The 22,523-nt window shown below is 45.0% G+C and overlaps 1 protein-coding gene across 2 annotated transcripts in view; it reads right to left on the bottom strand.

Annotated features, from left to right (window-relative positions):
* Positions 1 to 22,523, bottom strand: part of TMEM150C (transmembrane protein 150C) — a 47,716-nt gene that overhangs the window by 19,396 nt on the left and 5,797 nt on the right. For both annotated transcript variants that reach the window (XM_084855459.1, XM_084855458.1), the window contains exons 3-4: positions 4,772 to 4,853; positions 2,469 to 2,522 (exon numbers count right to left, since the gene is read on the bottom strand). In XM_084855459.1, the coding sequence (XP_084711585.1) occupies positions 2,469 to 2,522; positions 4,772 to 4,853 (136 nt within the window). The remainder of the gene's footprint in view (positions 1 to 2,468; positions 2,523 to 4,771; positions 4,854 to 22,523) is intronic.

Consider the following 22,523-nt stretch of genomic DNA (forward strand, 5'->3'; position numbering starts at 1 on the left):
CGAGTGGCCATTTGCGTGCTCCAGAGAATTCCCAAGCGTGTTCAGAAATCCATTCGGATCCATAAGATGCCTGGGGCGGACCATTTTAATGGGTCCTCCATCCCTGTGGAGGGGTTGTGGAACCGAGAAGTCCAACGTCACCAGATAGTGATCTGACCATGACAAGGGGGTGGTGGATATACCCCCAATTTCCAGATCACTCCCCGCTTCTCCAGTGCTTCTCCAGAAACAAACACAAGGTCTAGTGCATGACTGGCTACATGGGTGGGCCCAGTTAGAATACGGTACAGCTCCCAGGAAGCCATGGTTTCCATGAAGTCCCAAGGTGCCCCCGTGATGATGGCCTCTGAATGTACATTGAAGTCCCCCAACACCAATAAGTTAGGGGACTGCACACGCACATCAGAGACCACCTCTAGCACCTCGGCCAGGGAGTCAGTCATGCAGCAGGGTGGACGGTACATGAGCAGAATCCCCAGACTGCCCTTCAGGCCCAACCTCCAGTACATGCACTCAGCAACCTTGGTCTCCCAGAGAGGTGGTCTGGTGAAGATGTTATGGTTTTATGTTCTATTTTGGATTTAAATTGTTTTGTTTGTTTATTGTAAGCCACCCAGAGAACTTTATGTTATTGGGCAGCATACAAGTGTCATAAATGCATACATACATTTCTGAGTCTGTCTGTTGCAAAAGAGGACTAATAATAAAGCTAAATGGGTGTCTGTGTTTGTACTGGAGCCTGTCTGCCATGGCTTCACAGACTGCCTTGGGCTTGTCTCAGCCTTGGCATTTCCCATCTGTAAAAAGGGTAAATGCTTTCTAGACTTTCTTCTACATGAGTTGTCTTGTGCTTTCACTCAGTTCTTTGAACTACCTACTCCACAAGTATCCCCTTCATTCTGGCATGAACCTACCCGCACACTACGTTCCTCTTTTAAGGCCCTCCTCCAGGTGCCTCCTCTAAGGGAGGCTCAGAAGGTAGCAACAAGGGAGAGTGTCTTCTCAGTGGTGGCCCCCCAGTTGTGGAATGATCTCCCCAACAAGGCCTGCTTGGCGCCAACATTATTATCTTTTCAGTGCCGGGTTAAGACCTTCCTCTTCTCTCAGGCATTTGGCAGCATATGCTGAGGTTTTAATCAGCTCCTGGATCTTTCTTGTTGTTAATTGTTTAACATTGTTTTAGATATATGTGTGTCTCTGTGTGTGCTGTCTGTTTGTATGTAAATAGTTTTTAAAATGTATTTTTAAGGTTTTAATATTTATAAAGTGCCAAGAGAGCTTTGGCTATTGGGTGGTATAGAAACGTAATAAATGAAATGAAATGCCTGCTTTCTGGTTGTGGCACAGTTGTCTAAATTGTGTTATAATCTGTGCAGGCTTGATATAATATTTGAATTGTATTGTTAGGTGGCATCCCCAGGCATGCCAGAAACTGCTAATTTATTCCCCAGGTTCTGGTTTAACATATTTGCATTTCCCCTAGTCCTCATTCTCCTCAGGTTTCTATATCTTCTGTTTTAGCTGTCATATTTATGCAATAGTCTCAACACTTGGGCATTAGTAACCCTTTGGATGGGAGGCCCATGTACACCTGTACAGGCCAGTGTATGCTTTCTCCAATCTGACACCCTCCAGATGTGTTGAGACTGCAACTCCCCACATTCCCAGCCAGCCAATGGCCATGCTGGCTGGGAATTATGGGAGTTGCAGTCCCAACATATCTGGAGGACGCCATGTTGGGGAAGGCTGTTTTCTAAAACAGAAAATTAAGATTGGCTCTGCCTTCAGTGCCTCCATATTGCAATGGACCTCAGAGCTCTGGTCAAAAAAAAGAGTGGGGGGGAGGAAAAAAGGAAGCTCACTCAAGCCTGTCCCAGCCTTTGCTTTAGGGCTTAAAAATGCCCTAGTAGCAAGATGCTCGTAGCAAACTGCAAAAGCATGCAGACCACTACTGAATAATTTTCCATAATTAAATTCTCTCATTTCTTTCATCACCTCACACATGTGGCTTACACCAGGGGTGTTGAACCTCAGGCCTATGGGCCAAATCGGGTTGACCTAGGGTCCCAATCCAGTTCTCTGTGGTTCCCCAAATGGCCCACCCCCTTCACCCAACCACCAATCATTTGGTGGTTTGCCGGGTTTTGTGCAGTCTGCCCCCCCCACCCCAGTTAGGAAAGCTTGGAATGCCTCTCCTAAGGCTAAGGCTATCCCTGGACACAGGGCTATTAGTGGAGAGCATTTGTGTGTACCCTGGGGCATAGAATAAATTTTCAAAGCCCATATACTGCATTCCAGGCTTGAGGGAAACTAATTCTGTTTCATCACAGATATCAATGGAGCAGAGCTCTCAACAGTGATAGATAGATAGATAGATAGATAGATAGATAGATAGACAGACAGACAGACAGACAGATAATAAGGACCATGTCACTAGAAAATACTTAGATTTTAAGAAATCATTTTACCTGTCTAGCACATTTAGCGGGATAATTTTGTTGTCTTCTACTGCTATAAAATATCTGCCAAAACAAGAAAGGAGAAGCTTAGGCAACGTTAATAGAACTATCTTGGGGTGTGGTGGAGGGAGAAGGTAAGTGTCATGGCTGGAGGCTTGGAAACAGGCAGGTTGTTTAGCAGACAGATAAGGAACCAGCTCAGCAGGGAATCGAGCAAGAAGTCTGCCTATGAGCATCTCAGACTAAGTAGCCAGTATGGTGTAGTGGCAAGAGTGTTGGACTAGGAGCTGGGAGATCCGGGTTCTAGTCCCCACTCGGCCATGGAAGCTCACTGAGTGACTTTGGGCCAGTCACAGACTCTCAGCCCAACCCACCTCACAGGGTTGTTGTTGTGAGGATAAAATGGAGAGGAGGAGGATAATGTAAGCCACCTTGGGTTCCTTGCAAGAGGAAAAAAGGCGGGGTATAAATGCAATAAATAAATAAAAATAAATAAGCAGCTAGTCCAGAGTCAGTTTTATCATGCCAGATGGGCTCTTATTGGCTCTTCATGTCACCTGTTCCCCACTGGGCAGTACATGTTCTGGCAGTGCAGCAGAGATCAGCCGCAGTAGTTTCTTCTGCTGGTGTCTTATGGCAGCCTTCCCCAACCCTCCAGATGTGTTGGATTATGAGCTTTTCTACATGATGCATTTATTGTGTGCTCATGACTCCTTACTCACGGTTGTTTATGGGTTCTTTAGACAATGTGATGAGCCTCCAGTTTCGCTTCTGCCTTTTAAGAGCACTTTCCTGGGTTTTTTAAGAGCAAGGAAAATGGGGTATTATTTCTGAAAGCGAAAGAAAAGGGAGTTTCCCACTTGTGTATTTGGACATCTCTGCTATAGCACAGCACCACCTAGAGGTTATGTAGTAGAAAAGCAGGAAAGGAAAAGTTCTTTGTGTAGAGGTGAGAACTCAATTCTGCAACAAAACGAAAAGTAGATACAGCAGATTAACAGCCTCGTGTAGGAAAGCTCTACAATTCCTAATATCCCCAGCCAAACTTCTTCATGTTATGCATATCCTCTGCCACTGAGCCATGGCGCCTCCCAAAGGGAGATGGAGAGGAGAAAGGTGGAATGGCTGCCAAAAATCCAACTTAGGCTATGGGGAAGTAAAGAAATGTAATAAACAAAATAAACTCTAGCAATCAAAAATAAATAAAAATTCAAAGGGGCACAGGATAGAATTGTTCAATTATTCCTTCATCAGAGGAATATTACTGTGACTGAAAATCTTCCTTTACAAACTCCAACAGGATCTGTATATATTCAGGGCTGTCCATATGCTACAATTCTGCAAGAGCACATAAACAGTGCAGGATGTGGTACTGGAGATAAAATTCAGTTCCCTGAGAATCTCAACTTCCTCTTTGTTTTTCTTTTCAGCTTAAGCTTCTGGCCCTTATGGCTGCAAAGATATACTTGGAAAATGTGTGGGCAACACCTGCTGAAATTTCAAAGGTGCCTGAATAAGATTTCAAGTGGTGCCAAGTGAGTCTTGCCTGGTTTCTTGCGCTTTCTCATGATTTCCCAAAGTAGAACAAAATATTCCAAGAAGTAAAAATTGCAAACTAAATAATGCAGAATAGGGTAGAGTGTACAGATTTGCTCCATTTACATAATTATACAGATCACTAATTCGCTTCTTCATAGAATTTGGATTGTCTGTGTGCAGTTTGGGTTTTTTTTAATGCAGTGTGTGTTTTCAGATGATCAGGCATGAGTGCTGTTGCTTATATAGCTAAAATAACACAAACACAAGGGGGAAGCATCTGAAGGCTTAGAGGAACCTCAAGATTTACAAAAGTACAAAATCTCTTGAGGGGAAAAAAACCCTAAAGTGAGGTCGAGGGGCAAAACAGCCCAAAGAAGACTGAATATGTTCAATGGTCAGAATGATGACCAACTGTTGTGGGGAAAACCAGGTGGGAGGAAAAACAGAATGAAGTATTCTGGAGCAGGGCATGGCCGGCTGACTGGAACAGTGAACACGAGCACTCCATACTTAAAATGAGTCAGACCTGTAGGTCCTACTTGTGTGTGTATGCATATATTCCTTTTCTGCGTATAGATATTTTTGAGGCATTTCCAAGAGTTTTCTGCTGAAAGGAATGGAGCAATTCAAGAAAGATTTTTGATCACAACACTGTTCCTCTGGCGAAGGGCTATTTCATCTTGAAGCACACTGAGACTCCTTGCATTGTGTTGTGTCAAAGAATGAGTCTTTCCAGAAACCATTAAAAAAAAAACCCTACAAAGCTCACTTACACAATCCACAGTCCTGCTGAGGTAAACAGTGTCAACACAAGAGGTAAGAACATCCATACACTGCATTTCTTCCCATCCATGCCTGAAAAAAACAAAGAAAACAGGAGTAAAACAAAGCAAGGGGCAGGGAGAGACAATGAAGTATTAGCTGAGAACTAGTAGTCCTTCCTTATCTCAGACAGAGAGCAGATATACAATGTGCTCTGCATATACAAGATAGCTGGTGATACCCTTCACCCAACTTGCAAATGTATTATTATTTATCCCATTTGAAACCTGCCTTTCCTCCAAGCCGCTATATGAGGCTCATTCTGTTTATCCTCAGGACACTGTGTGGTAAGTTAGGCTAAGAGTGACTGGGCTAAGGTCACCCAGTGACCTTGATGGCCAATCGAGGATTTGAACCCAGGTTTCCCACATCCAAGCCTGTCCAAGCTACATCCAAGCTACCACTCTGACCACATCTACCTCTCCATCTGCCCACCTAGCAGACCTGTAGCAAGCCTAAATGTTCGGGGGGGGGGCGTAGCAGGGGGCAGTTTTGGCTGGTCTGCAGGCCTTTTTAAGACAAAACTATAAACTGTTTTATTTAACCCTTATTTTGCAGCCATACTGCAATTTACATTAAAAAAAAATTAACTAAGGGTGCTATCCTATGCATGTTTAGACAGAAGAAAGTTCCACAACTCCCGGCATTCCCCAGCCACCCCAGCTGGCTGGGGAATGCTGAGAGCTGTAGGATTTTCTTCTGTCTAAACATGCATAGGATTGTATCCTAAGCAACTTTAACTATCGTTACAGTTCTTGCCAAAAAGAACAAAAAAGGCTAAAAACTTTAGAAACACTAGTAGAAAATCAAGAATAAAATCAAGAATATTCATCAGGAATATTCTTATCATACAATCATAGAGTTCGAAGGGGCCATTTAGGCTATTGAGTCCAACCCCTGCTGAGTACAGGACCCCCGTCTTGAGCATTCCTGACAGATGGCTGTCCAGGCTTTGCCTGAATATCTCCAGCTATGGAGAGCCCACCAGCTCCCCAGACAGTTGGTTCCATTGTCTGACTGATCTGACCATTAGGATGTTTTTCCTAATGTTCAGCTGAAATCTGCCTTCCTGTAACTTAAGGCCATTATTTTATATCCTACGGTTTGAATGGTAGGCTGTGGCCCTCTTCTTTGTGACAACCCTTTAGGTACTTGAAAAGTGATATTATATACTCCCTCAGTCTGCTCTTCTCCAGGCTAAACATACCCAGTTCCTTCAATCTTTCCTTGTAGGACTTAGTTTCTAGTCCCCTGATCATCTTTGTTGCCCTTCTCTGAACTTGTTCCAGTTTATCTGAATCCTTCTTAAAGTCTGGTGTCCAGAACTGGACACAGTGACTGGGTTTGGACAATCAGCAGTGGAAATAATGTAGTATAGGTTGTCTCCCCCACCCCCACACATGCTGGTCGCACAACCAGCATTTCCCTAATTACCCACACTGCATTGCAGGTTGCCATGTTGTTTGAACCTGGGGTGCAGTGGAGATGCACTTCTTCTAAGAAGAAGTGGGGTTTCTTACCCACCCTACAACCTATGGCTTGCAGTACAGGTTGTGGGGTGGGTGAGAAGCCACCCCCACTGCACGCTGGATTCGGAAAGCATGGCAACCTGCAAAAGGTAATTAAGGAGATGCTGGTCACATGACCCTTTTTGAAAAGAACATTTGGGGCAAGGTCTACTATTTCATTTCACCCAGCCTTAACGAGGAAATAGTGAAGGTGCAACCTCTGTGTTACACCTTCACATGCCATCATGACAATTTTATAGCCTCCAAAAGGAGAGAGGAGATGCTGTTTCTTTTGTATTCATACTGTTAGACGCCGGCAAGCAGGTGAATGGCTGATTGCTTCCTTGATGCCTATCCTTAAAATGATCGCTTTAAATACAAGCCTTCCACTCTGCATAGCCTCCAAAAATGTCCTGTGAAATGCCTGGAGAAGCATATATGGACAGTAAAAGTGAATCCACTGTTGCGGAGCCCAGATGGGTTCTCATGGGAGCTTCCTCACATTTATTCATTTATTTATTTATTTCATTTATATCCCGCCTTTTTTCCTCTTGCGAGGTGGCTTATATGATCCACTTCTCAATTTTATCCTCACAACAACCCTGTGAGGTAGGTTAGGCTAAGAGTCAGTGACTGGACCAAAGTCACCCAATGAGCTTCATGGCTGAGTAGAGACTAGAACCTGAATCACCTGAGTCTTAGTCCAACGCTCTAACCACTACACTACAGTGGCTCTTTTATTGTACACCAAACCCATAAAATCCAGTTGGCAACCCTCATGGCCTCAGATTATGGCTGAAATCTGCCCTAACACAAGTGATTGATTCAATACTCAAAGTATATTTCACGTAAATCATAATAGATTGTATGTTTATAAAGCCAAGTAGATTGGCCTATGTTTTGGCCTGATCTACACCAACTGCATTTTTTCATACAAAGCTCCCTGCCAGAAGATGTCGACATTCTGGAAAAATACTGGTAAAGAAGCATGCAAAGAGATGGTGACTTACCCCTGTATTTTATATGTGAATGATTTGGCTCATTGGCAGGATTTATCATGAGCACAGAGTTTGAGATTTCTCAGTGCAATTTTCAAGCTTGTTCTCAAATATGCAAGATGGAGGACTTTCTGGGAAACAGCTCTCCTACAGTTCCCTGCAATGGGACCCCAATCCTTGAAGCCTCCAAACTCATAAATAAAGTTAAAAGAAGCTGTCACTCAAGCACCAGGAAACATGCCAGCAGGGACAAAAGTTGATTTCTCTACACGTCTAGCTTCCTTGTAAGAAATCTTTGCCTGTGCTGGATTTTAGTTTAGCACCATGCAGGAAAGGCTAAATGCCATCCCTCAAGACTGCAGCAATTTAACCACTTCTACCTAGTTTGGGATATGCAGCACTTTCCATTCTTACCATTGTGACTATTTTCGGGGGGGGGGGGAATCCATATCAGCTTCTTAACTGGTTTCCAAGAATTCTTGAGCTTTATTCTAGCTAAACTAATATCCACAGAATCTTTTCACACCAGATACTACTATCATTCATTCTCTTCCCACAAACACAGAAAAAGAGCAAGCTAGGAATCAAAATAAGACCAGGGCCAGTCTTAGGGATGGGTGGACTGGGCAGTCGCCCAGGGCACTGAGCTGAGGTGGGTGTCGAGCTGAACTGAGGGAGGCGCCGAGCTGAACTCACTGGCTGTGTTTTTTAGGAAGCAATCCTATGGCTCCTAGACAGTGGCTAGACGGCCATAAGATATCTGTTTTTCTGGGAACCAATCTCAGAGCCCATACTCCGAGGTCAGTTCATGGAGAACTGACCTCCCCCCACTTCCACGCTGCCTCGGAGGCAGCACAGAACAGCACCATCCACCGCGCTTGTGAGAGGAGCATGAAGTGGCCAAAAAGGGGTGTGTCTGGGGGCGTTCCAGGGTGGGGAGGGCAGAAATGCCTGTACAACACATCCAATGTGTCGTACAGCAGCCTCCTCCCCTGCTCCATCCTCCCACAGCTAGACAGCCACAATTGACTGTCTAGCTGAAAATGCAGGGCAAGAGAAGCACAGAGGGAATGATCCCCTCTATGCTTCTCCTGCCCTGCATTGGATAGGCGGTCGCCTCCGAGTTCGGAGGCGGCCGCCTATCTGAATAGCATTGCACCCTTAATGTACTGTCTGTAGTGTGGTACAGTGACAAAAGTCAAGTGTCTGTAACCGTTTTTTCCCAAAGTTCTACAGGTTGTTTCAGTACTAACTACAAAAATGATCTTCCTTCAATGAGCTTTAAAGTATGTTTCTTTTTCAATTTCCACTTTGATGTCATTTGCTCTAGTGGAGCACAGCTTTACTTTGAGGCAATGTTACTGAGCACTTAGCACTTCAAATACTGTAAACACTATAAGCACTATATAAATAATAATAAAATAAAGCACTAAGCTGGATACCTTTTCCATACAATTTCCTTGCATGTTTCCTAGTATACTCTGACAGCTGAAACATACAAGGACATTGACAAGGCAAGGATATATATTTTTTACAGCTGTAAGTCTGCACTTGCGCACCTCTGCAAGACTGACCAAAAATAATAATAATTATGAACACATTTGCGCAAATTCTGGGGACTGAAAAATAATTTTAAAAACAGGGTTGATGAACGAGTGACAGCCACCCCAAAGTGTCGTTTCGGCATTGTTGGGGGGGGCAGTCACTGGCAACGGAGGCTTGAGGCAGTATGGGCAGGTGCAATTGGGAAGAGTGGCAGGAGTTTTTGCCACTCTTGCCTGATTCTGTACCTGATCACCGCAATCCACAATGGGTTGGCTAGCCGGGTTCAGATGACACACCAACCCATTGTGGGTAGAACAACCCCTAGAATAAGCCATGGATTATCAAGGTGGCTTGTTGCCCCAAAATAAGCCACCCTGCAGGAAGTGGTCTGGGTTCCGATGACATGACAACGCTTTGTGGCTTGTTACCCACAATGGGTTGTTGTGTCATGAGATCCCAGTCAATGGAACCACTCCCCAGAAATGATGAAGTACATATTTTACATAGTTGTGCCTGAAACAGAATAGATGCTAATCTGAGGCTTAAGCTGGCTGTAAAATGTATCTTTGGGAGGCTGGAAGGGAGGGGCCTGCTTATTAGCTAAGGCTGCAGCCCAGATGTATGGGAGTCTAAACCCATCAGCAAGGTAAAATCTTCCTTTATGTCTGAGCAGCAATAGAGATAAGACTGGTCAGGCAGGCTTATGTTTGGTCCAGGACAAGTAGCCCCAGTTGGCTGTAAGGAGAGAAGGAACAGGGAAGGCTTTCAGGAGGGATTCTGTGGCAGAGCAGGTGGTCTGTTATTGTCACAGAAAGAATTCCATGCCCGCCAGGGAAAGAGTTCAAAGAGTGAGTGAGTGAGTGAGTGAGTGAGTGAGTGCAACCGACAATTTCCAGGCAAGATGCCACTGGAGAGTAATTTTCTGGGGCAGTTACCACAGGGAAAGGCATAGGAGTGGCATGAGGCCAGGCCTTAAGGGAGGAATCTTTCCTTCCTGAGTAGTGAAGGCCAGCAGCAGATTACAACCAGAAGACCTGTGAGACTGAGCCCCAGGAAGCAGAAAGAAGTTTGCCAGAAGGCTTTTGGAATTTGGAGGAGTACTCAGGAGAAGCACAAACCAATCCCCTATTCCCTTATCCCTGTGTAAGACAAAATGAAGCATATCTATCATTCTGCTCGATCCCAGGGCAAGGAGGAACTGCAGGTGAGGATTCTCAGATGTAGTCTATGCATGCAATTATTCTTGCATGTGGCTCTCAGCTTGTACATATGTGCATGGGTCCTTGTAGGAGGCAGCAGCAGGGCCCCCAACATCATACCTCCACCAGGCCACAGAAACCTTCTGGGTGGCCCTGCAAAGCTGATCGGGGCGGGGGCACCAACAGCACTCCTTGCCCAGGGTGTAGTTTATCCTAGGGCCAGCCTTGAGTAAGGCCGTGATTAAAGGTAAACTGACACATGCAAATTCAGTTCTTGATGAATCCTACACATTAACTACTACAGCCAAAGATTGTCTTTGTACAGTGATGAACAAAGACACCCCTCCTCATCACCCATATAAAGTAACAGCGATTCAAGACCAATAGGCATGAAAGCCTAATATTAACTTAGAGGGAGGTGCCACTTGGGTTTTCAGTCATCAAAAGGGTTTGGGTTAGCTCTGACATAACCAAAGAATTAGTTAACCTTTAACATCTTTTACAATTTTGACTGTTATATGGCTGGGTGCCTAAGCAGCCTTGTAAATAAGCCCACAAAAGTTACACACCTTCAAAAATGTTTACTAGAGAAGGGGTGGAAAGCTCCATGCCTTTTACAGTTCCAATTTTCAGACTTTATTGTATATAGCCATAAGCCTTCACAGTGTTAAAAAATGTTAAAATGAAAGAAACCTTTCCCAATACAAAGCTTTGATTTAAATAAAAATTATTTAAAAACTCAACAAAGCTATTAAGAACAAACCATGTTTACCATCTGCTAATAAGGTTGACCACTCTATCTAAAATGATAAGATTTATAGTACATCATAATTCTTGATGTGGCAAGTGTATCGCCCCGGCCGTGGGCATTGAACTCTTAGGTTAGAAGTGCCAAGATAGTGATAAATCAGACTCAAAGGTTTGCTTACAAGGAGACTTTATTGAGTAACTTACAGCACACAGGCGTACCCAGTGGTTGGATCAGACAGCTTCTCTGAACCATGAGCCACCGGGTACAATGGGTCTTATACTTTACATGTCAGCAATGAGGCAGCACGACACTAGCAAGCACCCCTAGCGTTTCATTCCCCGCATAGGCTAGAAGTGTTTGGTTCTCAAGCACAGCCCCCTGTAAACAAACTTTACTTCCCAGGCAGAGTGCTTGATAAGGCTTTCGACTCATTAGTAAGGAATGCACTGAGAAGGCTGTTATCGGCCTTTTGACTCATCTGCACATGCTCAGAGGCTTACTAGCATGGGAATTGCATCAATAGTGAACTTAAGCAAGCATTATGGATCTCTAGGCCCCTCTAACACTACAAATGACTTGGCTATGCTCCTGCGGCCAATACATTCCACCCTCAGATGATCAAAGGCCGATAACAGTCTGCCTTGCCACTTGATCACCAGGGAGCTGACATCTACTTCAATGTATACTTTAAATGTGATAGCCATATAAGCAAGCACACAAAGCTAAAAAGCTGCCAATAACAGTCAGAATTATTGCAACCACTTGCTCCCCACCCCCCAATTCCTTGAAACCAGTCTGAAATTGGTTTGAAGAGGAACTCCTCTTCTAGGTGATGTATTTTCTCACTTTGCTTGTATGTAACAGCCCAGAGGTGGGCTATTACCCCCCCTCCCTTGGGAAAGAGAAATCTCTCTCTCTCTCTTTCTGACCTGCCTGTTCTGCAGATCATGTTTCAACTTTTCTACATAAAACTCTCTGCTCTATGCACCAGCTTTAACCCTTTTTTGTTTTCTCTGCAAATTAGGCTGTTTGCCTTCGTCTTAACAGAAACTCACTTACTTAAACCTTTCTGCTTTACACTAGTCCCAATGATGCATATTTGGGATAGGCTCTTTTTCACCTTCTAGTCACACTTTCTCATCTTAATGAACTCTTACATTATTGTGGCTACTCCACTCCCAGGTAATAAGCTCCAGGCATAATCAGCTGCTTCCAATTCACCCTGGGGGCAACCACAGCCACGCTTTTCCAGGGGGTCTGGCACCCCCTCTTTTTCTTTCCTTTTGTCCTCTGCTTTTCCCTTCTCTCTTGTCTTTGCCCTGTCATTTGGAGTTGTAAGTGCAGTAAAGACGTTTGCAAATACTACATAGTATTTAACAAATCATAAAATATACACAACAAACTTTCATTGAAATCTAACACCACGACTGGAAAACACTTCTTGCATGGTGAGGCATGATGGAGCAGATCCAGCAATCATACTGCTCCTCCAGGCTGCATGGGCAGGGCCCATCAAAATCAAGGGACAGGCATACCCACAAATGCAAAGAGTCCTAGGCCACTGCTTTTGCTTCGGCAACTCCATGCTGCATGATTTCTGGCAGAGGGAAGTCCAAAAGCCATAGATCAAACTCAGCCTGCTGTACACTGAGCTGACAACAAGCACAGACACACAATCCAGCAACGAGAGTTCGAGTCTATGAAAAGCCTCACAGTACTTTCTATGGCAAGTCTTTAACAATCTAAAGTTCCAGTCCATGTGCAGAGTGCCTCTGAAAAGCTCAGATGATGATGGATCCAAACAGAGGAGGCTTTGGGCAATGAAGATGAGATGTTTCTAGCAAAGGCTCCCTGCCTTTGCATCAGTTCAAAGGGGAGAAGGTATGACCGTACACCCCTTCCAGATCCCTCGACAGACAAGGGCCTTTAGCCTTTCAGCAAGGCTTCTGTCTAAACAGAGCAGCACTGCTCAGCTTTCCAGCTGTGACGCTTCAACCTGGGCGACACTTCTGCAAATCTCACTCTGCCTCTGTCAGATTCTCACAGACATCTTCCAGCCTCCCTGCCTGCCAAGGCTAGACCAGCGGCGGACAGGGAGTTGGGTGACTCCCCCTGGCTCTGCTCTGAGAACACTGACAGAGATAAACTCACGCAGACTCTGACATTCTAAAAACTGAATAGGCCTAAACTCTTCTAGGCTACTTCTAATCAAATCATGGCTATAACATACAAGGCCTTACTACATTGCTGAAGCTGGGCCTTTACATTATGTTCGCTCTCATAACACTTAACAACAACAGAACAAGAATTGTGCTTTTAAACACTGGAGAGAGATGATCCATAGAATCGCCAAAAGTTGGACACGACTGAATGGGTAATATCATCATCAAACAAGGACTAAGCTTTTGGGGCTATCAGTCACTAGACAGGCTAGCCAGGGATTCACAACATGACACACATACACTCTTTTTCTTCTCCCTTAACCAGGCACACAGCAACAAAGGGCCGAAGTGGGGGGGGGGTCACTTCATACTTGCATTCTTTATGTAGCCATTAAGATTAACAGGCTTATGTAGCCTCCTCTTCTTTAGGAGGCGGCGGCGGGGTGATTTGCAGGACTTGAAAGTAAATTTGTATTTGTAAATCCCAAATTCAAAACAAGACACGATAAGATACAGGGCAGTCAAATCTTTGCCTTGTCAGAGGCAACAAATGACTCAGGTCAGCTTTTTTCGCTGGGGAAACAGGAAAACAGTCTTAGTTTACAATTTTAACATCACTGACAGCATCAGCCAGCTGGCTACACAGATCCCTGTGTCTTTGGAGACAGCTACTACGGTATCTTCTTTTCCTTCCCAATCAGGTTCGGTCTCCCAGCTTACAGTTTGTTTGCAGCTTCCAGGAGCATGGTAGTAACATTTTCTCGAACTCTTCAGCACACACACTCAGGCAGTCCAACAATGGACACCCAAATCAGTGAGATTCCTTCATTGCAGGGAATCCCACAGCAAAAGCTTAATGGTTACACTCTTCAGAAATCATATAGCTGATGGTCAGTAGCTACAGGCTCTATGCAATTCGAGAACAGTTCAAAGTTAAACACAGTTACCTTGACAGAGATCTTCAACGTGGTCTTTCTGCTTCATTCGGCCTTGGGACCGTCCTCTGGCGCACTTCCCACTCTAAGAGGGGTCTAGCCCGTGCTCTGGGCGTGCTGATTCTTCACCTTTATTCCATTCCGTGTCTTCATCTTCTGGTTCTTCATTTTCAATTTCCACTTCTTAGAGATTTCATCCCAATAAGGCGAGGTGATGAGGTTGCACACCCCGGGATGCTGTGGGCAATCCCCCCGCCCCCCGTGTACCAGGCTAATGGCTATTTCTTCGGCTTCACGCTCCCATGCCTTGTTAGAGGCCAAGCTGTCCTGCAACATTTCTCTCATTAACAGCCTCAGATCTTCTTCTTTCAGCTCAGTCTTGAGCTTTGCTGCGGTTTCCTCTCCATTCTGAATCCTTCTGCCTGACAGCTCCTAAAGCTGTCAGCAATAACCATGCTGGAGGTCCTGCACGCTGCTTCTCTTTAGAGGACCACTTTCCCAGCTGCAGAGATTCTAACGCAGTTTCCAGATCCACTGGGGTGCAGTCCTCTTCGACCTCTGGCTATGCAATCGGGCCACTCAGGACCGCCAATTGCTTTGCGGCTGGACCCCACAGGCCATCCTGTGGCCAGCCTGGGAATCAGTTTAACACGCCAGCCTCCCGATCCTCCTTCCTTTTGAATCTGAACATAGCAGTATTTTTGGCACCCTGCTCGCTGCATCAAATGTGTCTTGCCCTGGCCGTGGGAGCTGAACTCTTAGGTTAGAAGTGCCAAGACAGTGATAAATCAGACTCAAAGGTTTGCTTACAAGGAGTACTTTATTGGGTAACTTACAGCGCACAGGCGTACCCAGTGGTTGGATCAGACAGCTTCTCTGAACCACGAGCCATGGGGTACAATGGGTCTTATACTCTACAGGTTAGCAATAAGGCAGCACGACACTAGCAAGCACCCCTAGTGTTCATTCCCCGCATAGGCTAGTTTGGTTCTCAAGCACAGCCCCCTGTAAACAAACTTCGCTTCCCAGGCAAAGAGCTTGATAAGGCTTTCGACTCATTAGTCAGAAATGCACTGAGAAGGGTGTTATCGGCCTTTTGACTCATCTGCACATGCTCAGAGGCTTACTAGCATGGGAATTGCACCAATAATGAACTTAAGCAAGCAGTATAGATCTCTAGGCCACTCTAACACTACAAATGACTTGGCTACGCTCCTGGGGCCAATACAGCAAGACACAGAAGCCTGCTGCATTTCTATGCTGGGAGGAACAGGCTTCTCTCCTCTGGAAGCCCACTTGATTTCTATGCTGGGCGTACCAGGAAATCAGAGTGCTCCATCCCTCCTCTGCCAGCCCATTCACTAACCTGTGTGTAATTCCTCATTGCCCATGGCTACCAGGCTAATTCAAGACTGGGCTAAAGAGTGATAAAGAATCTATTGAATCCTTTCAGCATATGTTTCAGTGAAATGGGTGCGGAACCACTCCAATTATTATTAACACCGAGTACATGGCTGTGACTGGGTATATGTAGCTTATAGCAGTAACACCATACATATCCTTGTCCCCTAGAGGATTTAACTGTCCAAAGTTAGGGCCAATCCTGCATTCAAATAACTCCAGAATCTCCCAGTTCAAGTATTAATTTCTCCACATGGGTTCGCAGCGGGTGGGTGGGGGGAGACCTGCCTGAGGCTTGTTCATGGTATCTCCCCAGGGAGAATTCTAAGAGGAAAGAGCATCCAAAGAAGCACTAGAAAGGAACAGGTAAAGGAGGTAACTAAAAGAAACCATATTATGTTGCGTATGCTCCCAAGGAGAGAGTCTCACCAGTAGACACCGTTAGACCCTAGGGTAAAAAGTTCATTAGTACTGAAATGAGCAATTGCCTTCCCCATACGTTTCTCTTCCTCTATCCCTTCCGCTTCTGCACTGCTTTCAATTAATTGCCACACGTCTGCAGTTGTTCAAGCTTCTGAGTAAGCAAATGACAATTAAACTTGCCAACCCATTTTCTTGTGAGCAATTTTGTTCAGGGCATGCATAGAAAAACATGACTTCCTTCGCAAAAAGCCACATAAAGGAACCAAATTTCATAGTAAAAATGTTAGATTTTTCCTCTTGTGGTGAAAAAAGAAACCGTAGCTAGGTCTGCCCCAAATGTTCATATCTTGGAAATGCAAACCTGTTATTCTACACTGATTTCAGTTCTAGACGTAAAGCAGCAGTGTAGGAGCTGCTTCACTTCACTCAACAGTGCTGCTGTAACATTTAAAGCAGCAGTTAGGCAACTTGTGGCCCTCCAAATGTTTTGGCCTACAACTCCCATAATCTCTCACCTTTGGCTATGCTCACTAGGGCTGATCATCTGGAGGGCCAAAACATCTGGGGGACCACAACTTCCTTGGTTTAAAGGCACCACATGGACAGGCCCAATGGCATAGGTCATCCCCACCAGATCTTAGCCAGGAAACCACTGCATGGGAATGACCTATCTGATTGCCCCTCAGCTTGCCCCGAATGTGGCACCACAGCTTTAAATATTTCATCAACTCTGTGGGATGACGCCAGGGAAAATCAGCTCCCACGTTGCTGCTGTTAATCTATAATGGCATCATGGAATTTTCTTTCTTTCTTATGGAGTTTTTTTTGTTATGGAATGTATATGCCACTCTTCAGCACAGTCTCACAGAGCGGCTGAGCATTTATACATTGCCACTGTCGTGTACAAAGGACACCTTAACGTGGTTCTTTTGTATGACTCCTGGGATCATGATGTCTGGGTGGTGACCAGGGGAAAGGAACCTATGATGAGGGCACCACATCAGGACCACAGCATGAGTTGTGGGGTAGACTCACATGGAAGACATGAGCCCGGCCGCCTCTTCAGTCGAGGCCCTGATGGTGCCACATCACCCTTCCGTGCCTCAGTGGCTGCTCCTTGGCTCTGTGGGTGGGCCCCTTTCTCTTTAGCACTCTCCACCATCTGTCTGTGTTCAGGCTGGGAGGCCCTGAAGCGTCTTCAAGTGTGGAAGGCTAGAAATGGCACACCACCTCACCAGCTCTTTTCTGGGCCTATGTGGGAGTGAAGTTTAACCTGAGGCAGGAGCCAGTTGATGGCCTCCTGCTCCTTGTACCCCGCTTCCCGTCCTGAATACTGAGGCGCGGGGAAGGGGGTTGGCAGGAGAGATGGACGACACAATGTGGAAACAAGAAAAATTCACGCAAGAAAGGTGTTTTAGATCCCCAAACAATAGGCCTCTGAATTGGGGCAGGAGAGGAGGGCAATTTCAGTCATCAAGCAGAACAAGCCTGTTTTTACTTAGTGCCTTTTACAGGCCAAGAAAACAACTTCTACGCCACAGTGTCCTGACTGAGACGTAATCCTTCATGAGTTGCCAAGGCAATGTTGTAGCTGCTGAAAAAGCTTTATCCCTTGGCCTGGGTCCACGTTGCCTTGGTAACGCATTAAGATCTGATCAGCAGTGGTTATCCTCATCACCCAGGCCTAGACCTCACAAACCGCAAACAAGTTGGTCAGCCTGTGTCTGTACTTTGCCAATTTAGACTGCAGGTGTGTGTCAGGGGGGAGCACACATGATTAACTGCTACTTCCCAAAAATTGTTCCCTACACAGAGAAAGCTAGTATGATGGGAAGAAGACTTGGTTAGAACTCCAGCTGCTGACATCTACTTTTCTACATGTAGAAAGTTTTAAATGAAGGAGAATGAATGAAAATTTCATTCATTCAAGTCCCAACCCGCAGTCTGAAATGGAAAAATCCAGATACATCTTCTGTTTGTAGGTACTTCTCACAAAAATGTCCTTCTCATAGCATGATATGGGTTTCCCACATGATACCCTCCAACATTTTGGCCAACAGCCTTAAGGTAGCTACTGGTTTTCACATATGAAAATAGGGTCACTCTTGTGTAAACACCTGTTCTCACACTCACAATCATGGCCTGAGCTGTCACACCCCCGTCACACTTTTCTCTGCCTGCTGTACGCTATCGATTCACTTTGCCCTGGCTTCTGAAAGTAGTGTGTTAGTAATGAGTTTCTTTCAAAAACCAGGACAATGGACAGACATTTCTAGATGTAGAAATGTCCACACACATCTTTTTGTCCACACACATCTACTGCCATGCAGAACCTCAGTTTTAGTTACATATACAGCTGACTGCAAAAAACCAATGACTAGCTACCACTAAAAGATCCTAGTGGAAGCAACCCATGTTTCATCTCACAATGGACTGGATTTATTTGTCTATCACATCTGTATCTCATCCCATTTGATGGCATATGATGGTCTTTCTAATGCATGTGTTGAATTGTTTATGGCTGTCACTGATGTTTTAGTTGTTTTTTGGGGGGGGTGTATTTTAGTGAATTGTTTTAGCAGTTTTAAATTGTGTATGTTTTAATTTTGTTGTAAGTCGCCTTGTGTCTCTTTTGCAAAAGGCATCTAAGGAATCATCTTCATCACCCTTCCCTTAATGAAGCCAGGCTAGCATAAATGGGAGTTGCCCAGACGAGTACAACGAGCTTGTAAGGTAGTGTAGGCTGAGCAACTGAAACATGTAAACCGGCAGGATATACCAGTAGTAAAACTTCGGAAGAGTTCTTTGAAGTAGTGGAAACTACATGATAAATCCATAACAATAATTAAAAAAGAAATCCTAGGAAGCAAGTCCCACTGAATCAATGCGACGTACCCCTACGCAAACATGATTAGGTTGCTGAACGTTAAAAGCATATTTAACAGTATGGTCTGTGCAATTACAGCTGATGAGCACTAGAGGGCCCAAAATACTGCCTGAGGTCCAGATCAAAAACATTGATGGTTTTAGTATCAATCCCCAAGGAACAACCGGGGGTGGGGGGCTTACGAATAGAAGGGGGTGCTTGAATTTTCCCAGAACAAAGGTGTGATGCAGGTTTCCCCATGCCTCCCAATGTGTTGGGTTGCAACACCCTTCATTTCCAGCTTGCATGGCCAATGGCATCCTGCACCCCCCACAGCTGTTCCTCTTGAGCCCCCCAGCCATGCCCATCTGTTGGAGAGCAGAACTACATATGCTCCATGGCCTGTTCTGGTAATATTAAACTATTTTTCTGCCTTAGGTGTGGTTGAGGATACTATCCTGTGAACTGCCAGTCCAGTTGACTTCTGTAGGAATAATGGGGAGGGGATGCCATCTTGTCCTTCGCCTGAGGCAGCAAAATGTCTTGTTCCAAGCCTGTCCATATGGGCATCAGTGCTGCCAGAGCCTCCCCTCCCAGAGGGCTATGCAGCAGGGTCCAGGTACAAAAGTGGCAACCATGAGATCTCAGATGGCAGAAGCTATGCAGCCGGCTGACTGGCAACAAAAGAGTTCCAGCTGGAGAGAGTCAGCCCTGCTTCTCAGCCAATGTGACTGGATGGTAGAGGAGTGGAGGCAGCAAGGTGTTCAGGTCCCAGCAACTTGGCAATTGGGGGGAATTTGCTGGGCAGGTATGAGCAAGTCTACTTTGGCTTGGCAGTAACTCTCCCGGAAATCTACCCTCTCTGTCAGCCATCACAAAGCATCAGGCATGCCATTTTACAAAATGGGGAGGGCTGAGGCTGCCTCCTTCCAACCCCTTTTTCCTACTGCTCAGGGGCTTCCAGCCAGATAAAGGCCATCAAGGGGGTGCTGATATAGGAACATAGGAAGCTGCCTTATTCTGAGTCAGATACAATAACAACAAAGCAAAAACGGTCCTTAACAATGTAAAGAGTCAGAAAAAACTGATATGAATGTCATCAATTAAAACTGTTTAAAATTGAGTAACCCATTACTCACACTTGGCCTTGAAAGGGTTTTAAGATAACAAAGATAAGTTGTTATTTTCCATCTACATTGTTTAGCTTTTGCTTACTTATTCTGATGATCATATTATCAAGCAACTGTTTACCTCGAATGAAGATTTGTTCAAGATAAATGGATGGATTCATTCGATCCTCCGATGGAAGATTTTTCAATTAGAGTTTAGACCAAATTGTTTCTTGTAGGCCACTGACAAAGATGGATGCTGAAGCATGTTTGGCCCATGTGTAGTTTTTAAAGTTTTATATATTCTGCTTTTAACTTTTATGTATTGTCATATGTGCCTTCTTTATATTGTTACCGCATTTCAGCATTTAGGTTTTATATATTTAAGTTTTAATTGTAGATGTTGACACATACGTCTCTCTTACATGGTTTTTAATATTCGTTCTCTTTAACATTAAACACTTTTAATTGGTGACATTCATGTTCCTTAACTGGGGGTTTATACTGAGCCAGACCATTGGTCCATCCAGCCCAGTACTGTCGACAGTGACTGGCAGTGGCTCTCCAAGGTTTCAGGCCAGGTTCTTTCCTAGCCCTACCTGGAGATGCTGGGGATTGAACCCAGGACCTTCTGCATGCCAAGCACGTGCTCTGACACTGAGCTACAACCCCTCCCACTAAACTATCCCCCGCCCGTCTCCGAACAGGCCAGAATAAACCTGACTAGCAAGCAGGATGTACTTTAGGTTAGAGGTGGCAGATTGCACATTTGAATGCTCTTCATACATACACATACCTACCTCTCCCTATGCTTAGAAAACCAGCATGTCAGGGAGAAGAGCCCCTTCTCTCTTACATACTAGCATTCTGCATGCAGGGCCTTTTATTTGTGGGCTAGCATTCAAAATGTGACACATACACACCCAACACTCGGAAGTCTCTAGGAAATGCTTTATCACATGATGTGACAACATGCAAAAAGTCACCTTATAATACATTAGCACAAGTGCAGGGGCTGCCTACTAGGACAGGACAGACTTTGAGCATCCCTCTGTGGTGTTCCATCAGCAGCACCTGCCTTATAAACAAGTTGCTTCCTTTCACATCCAGCAAGCCGGGGACCATTCCATAGCAAGATGCTGAAGCCCTGACAAGCAGCAGTGACAAATTCAGCAGCCAAACAGTACCAATGTTTGGAGGCACACCCACTGCAGCATAGAAACAAGAACGTATAGAAGGGTAACAGGTATGTCACTGCACACACATCTTTGGCTCCACTCTTAACCACAGGGCTCTCCTTGGATGTGTTAGCAAATGTCTCATGTCAGATGGATTGTCAAGAGAATCAGGGCAACTGATTACGCCAGGATTACTAGCTGGCAGAGCTCACTTTGCAGCTTCGAGCTAGTGATCAGGACTTCAAGCTTAATTCTGCTCCGTAAATATTCCAAAATATTCCATTTGACAAACGAACTCTTGCGCGGGCACATGAGTTGCGCGGGCACATGAGTTAATGTTATAGCGTTAACAGTTACAGTGCTTGAAGCAAGAACAGGCAGGTAGAGGCCGGGCAATCTGCAAAACATTGGCTGGCTGCATGTGGGCCACTGACCCATTTTGGGCACGTCAGGCGCCGGGGTTTTTGTCCTAGGAAGGGATAAGCAGCACTACTCGGTGATTTAGCAGTTCCTAGAACGAATGGATTCTGCTCTGACAAAACTCTGGAGCAGAATGTAGAATCCAGAAAACGGTTTGGAATCCTCTCTGGGGCATAATCACAGAGGCCTAATGCAGGGACTAACCCACCTTAGGCATATCTTTACAGGATCTTTGCATATACCTTTTCAGGTCCATCCTAGAACATGCCATAATAGAGAGGGACCCAGGTGCAGCACACAGATTATTCTACCCAACCAGTAACAGTTTCCAACCAGAATCCCAGTTGGCTTGGATTTCACCCCCATTCCTTTTAAGTTCAGGACTATCAGGCAAAAAGGGACAGCAGCATGAAAGAATTACCGATTCAAAAATATGCAGCTGCTGACAAGGAACAGCCCCCTCATATGACTGTACCACTTCAGAATGACAATTCTTTGAAAGTACACCCACCCCCAAGTCAGCCCAATTAAGCCTCTGAATTGGGAGATCAGCCCTGTTCATATTGTCCACATAGGACATATACGTCTGTTTAGAGGATGGTCTATTGATCCTTGCATGCATTTCTAGACTAGACCATAGCTGGCCACCTGACCACATAACCATGACAACAGATAATCTTTCCAATCTGCATTTTAAAGGGCACCGGGCTGTTGTTGGAAGCTCTTTTTGATTTGATGACCTATACAGGTTCAGGTAAGCATAGGATTTATGTAATTTTAGGCCCTCTTTACACTTCCTGAAGTATTTCTCCACTATTGTATAGTGCTTAATATGCAGAGATTGCTCACTCAATGCTATCTGGAAACCCCACCATCTCATTTCCCCTAATCCCTGATGTGTCCTGTTCCTCAGTGGTGAGGGAAGTGCATTCTGAATCTGTTCAGGGGCACTTTCATCTATTCTTATTTCATATGTCCTAGGAATGAGCCCTGTTGTTGAAAAACAGATTGGATGGCTGAGCTCTGGCACAAATTAAGCCCTATTATTGTATATTTTCCTTAACGAATAGTGTATTGATACTAGACTCAGCCGGGAGGTGGCTTATATTTCACTGCCTCTGCACTTAAAGGGATGGTCTGATCACCTGAATAGCTGTGTTCTACACAAATATTGGGGTGATTCCAAATTTGAGAGTCTAGTTCAAACA

The sequence above is a fragment of the Heloderma suspectum genome, chromosome 5 (assembly GCF_057233095.1).
Source record: "Heloderma suspectum isolate Gila_16-S chromosome 5, 16-S_ref, whole genome shotgun sequence".
NCBI lineage: Eukaryota > Metazoa > Chordata > Lepidosauria > Squamata > Helodermatidae > Heloderma > Heloderma suspectum.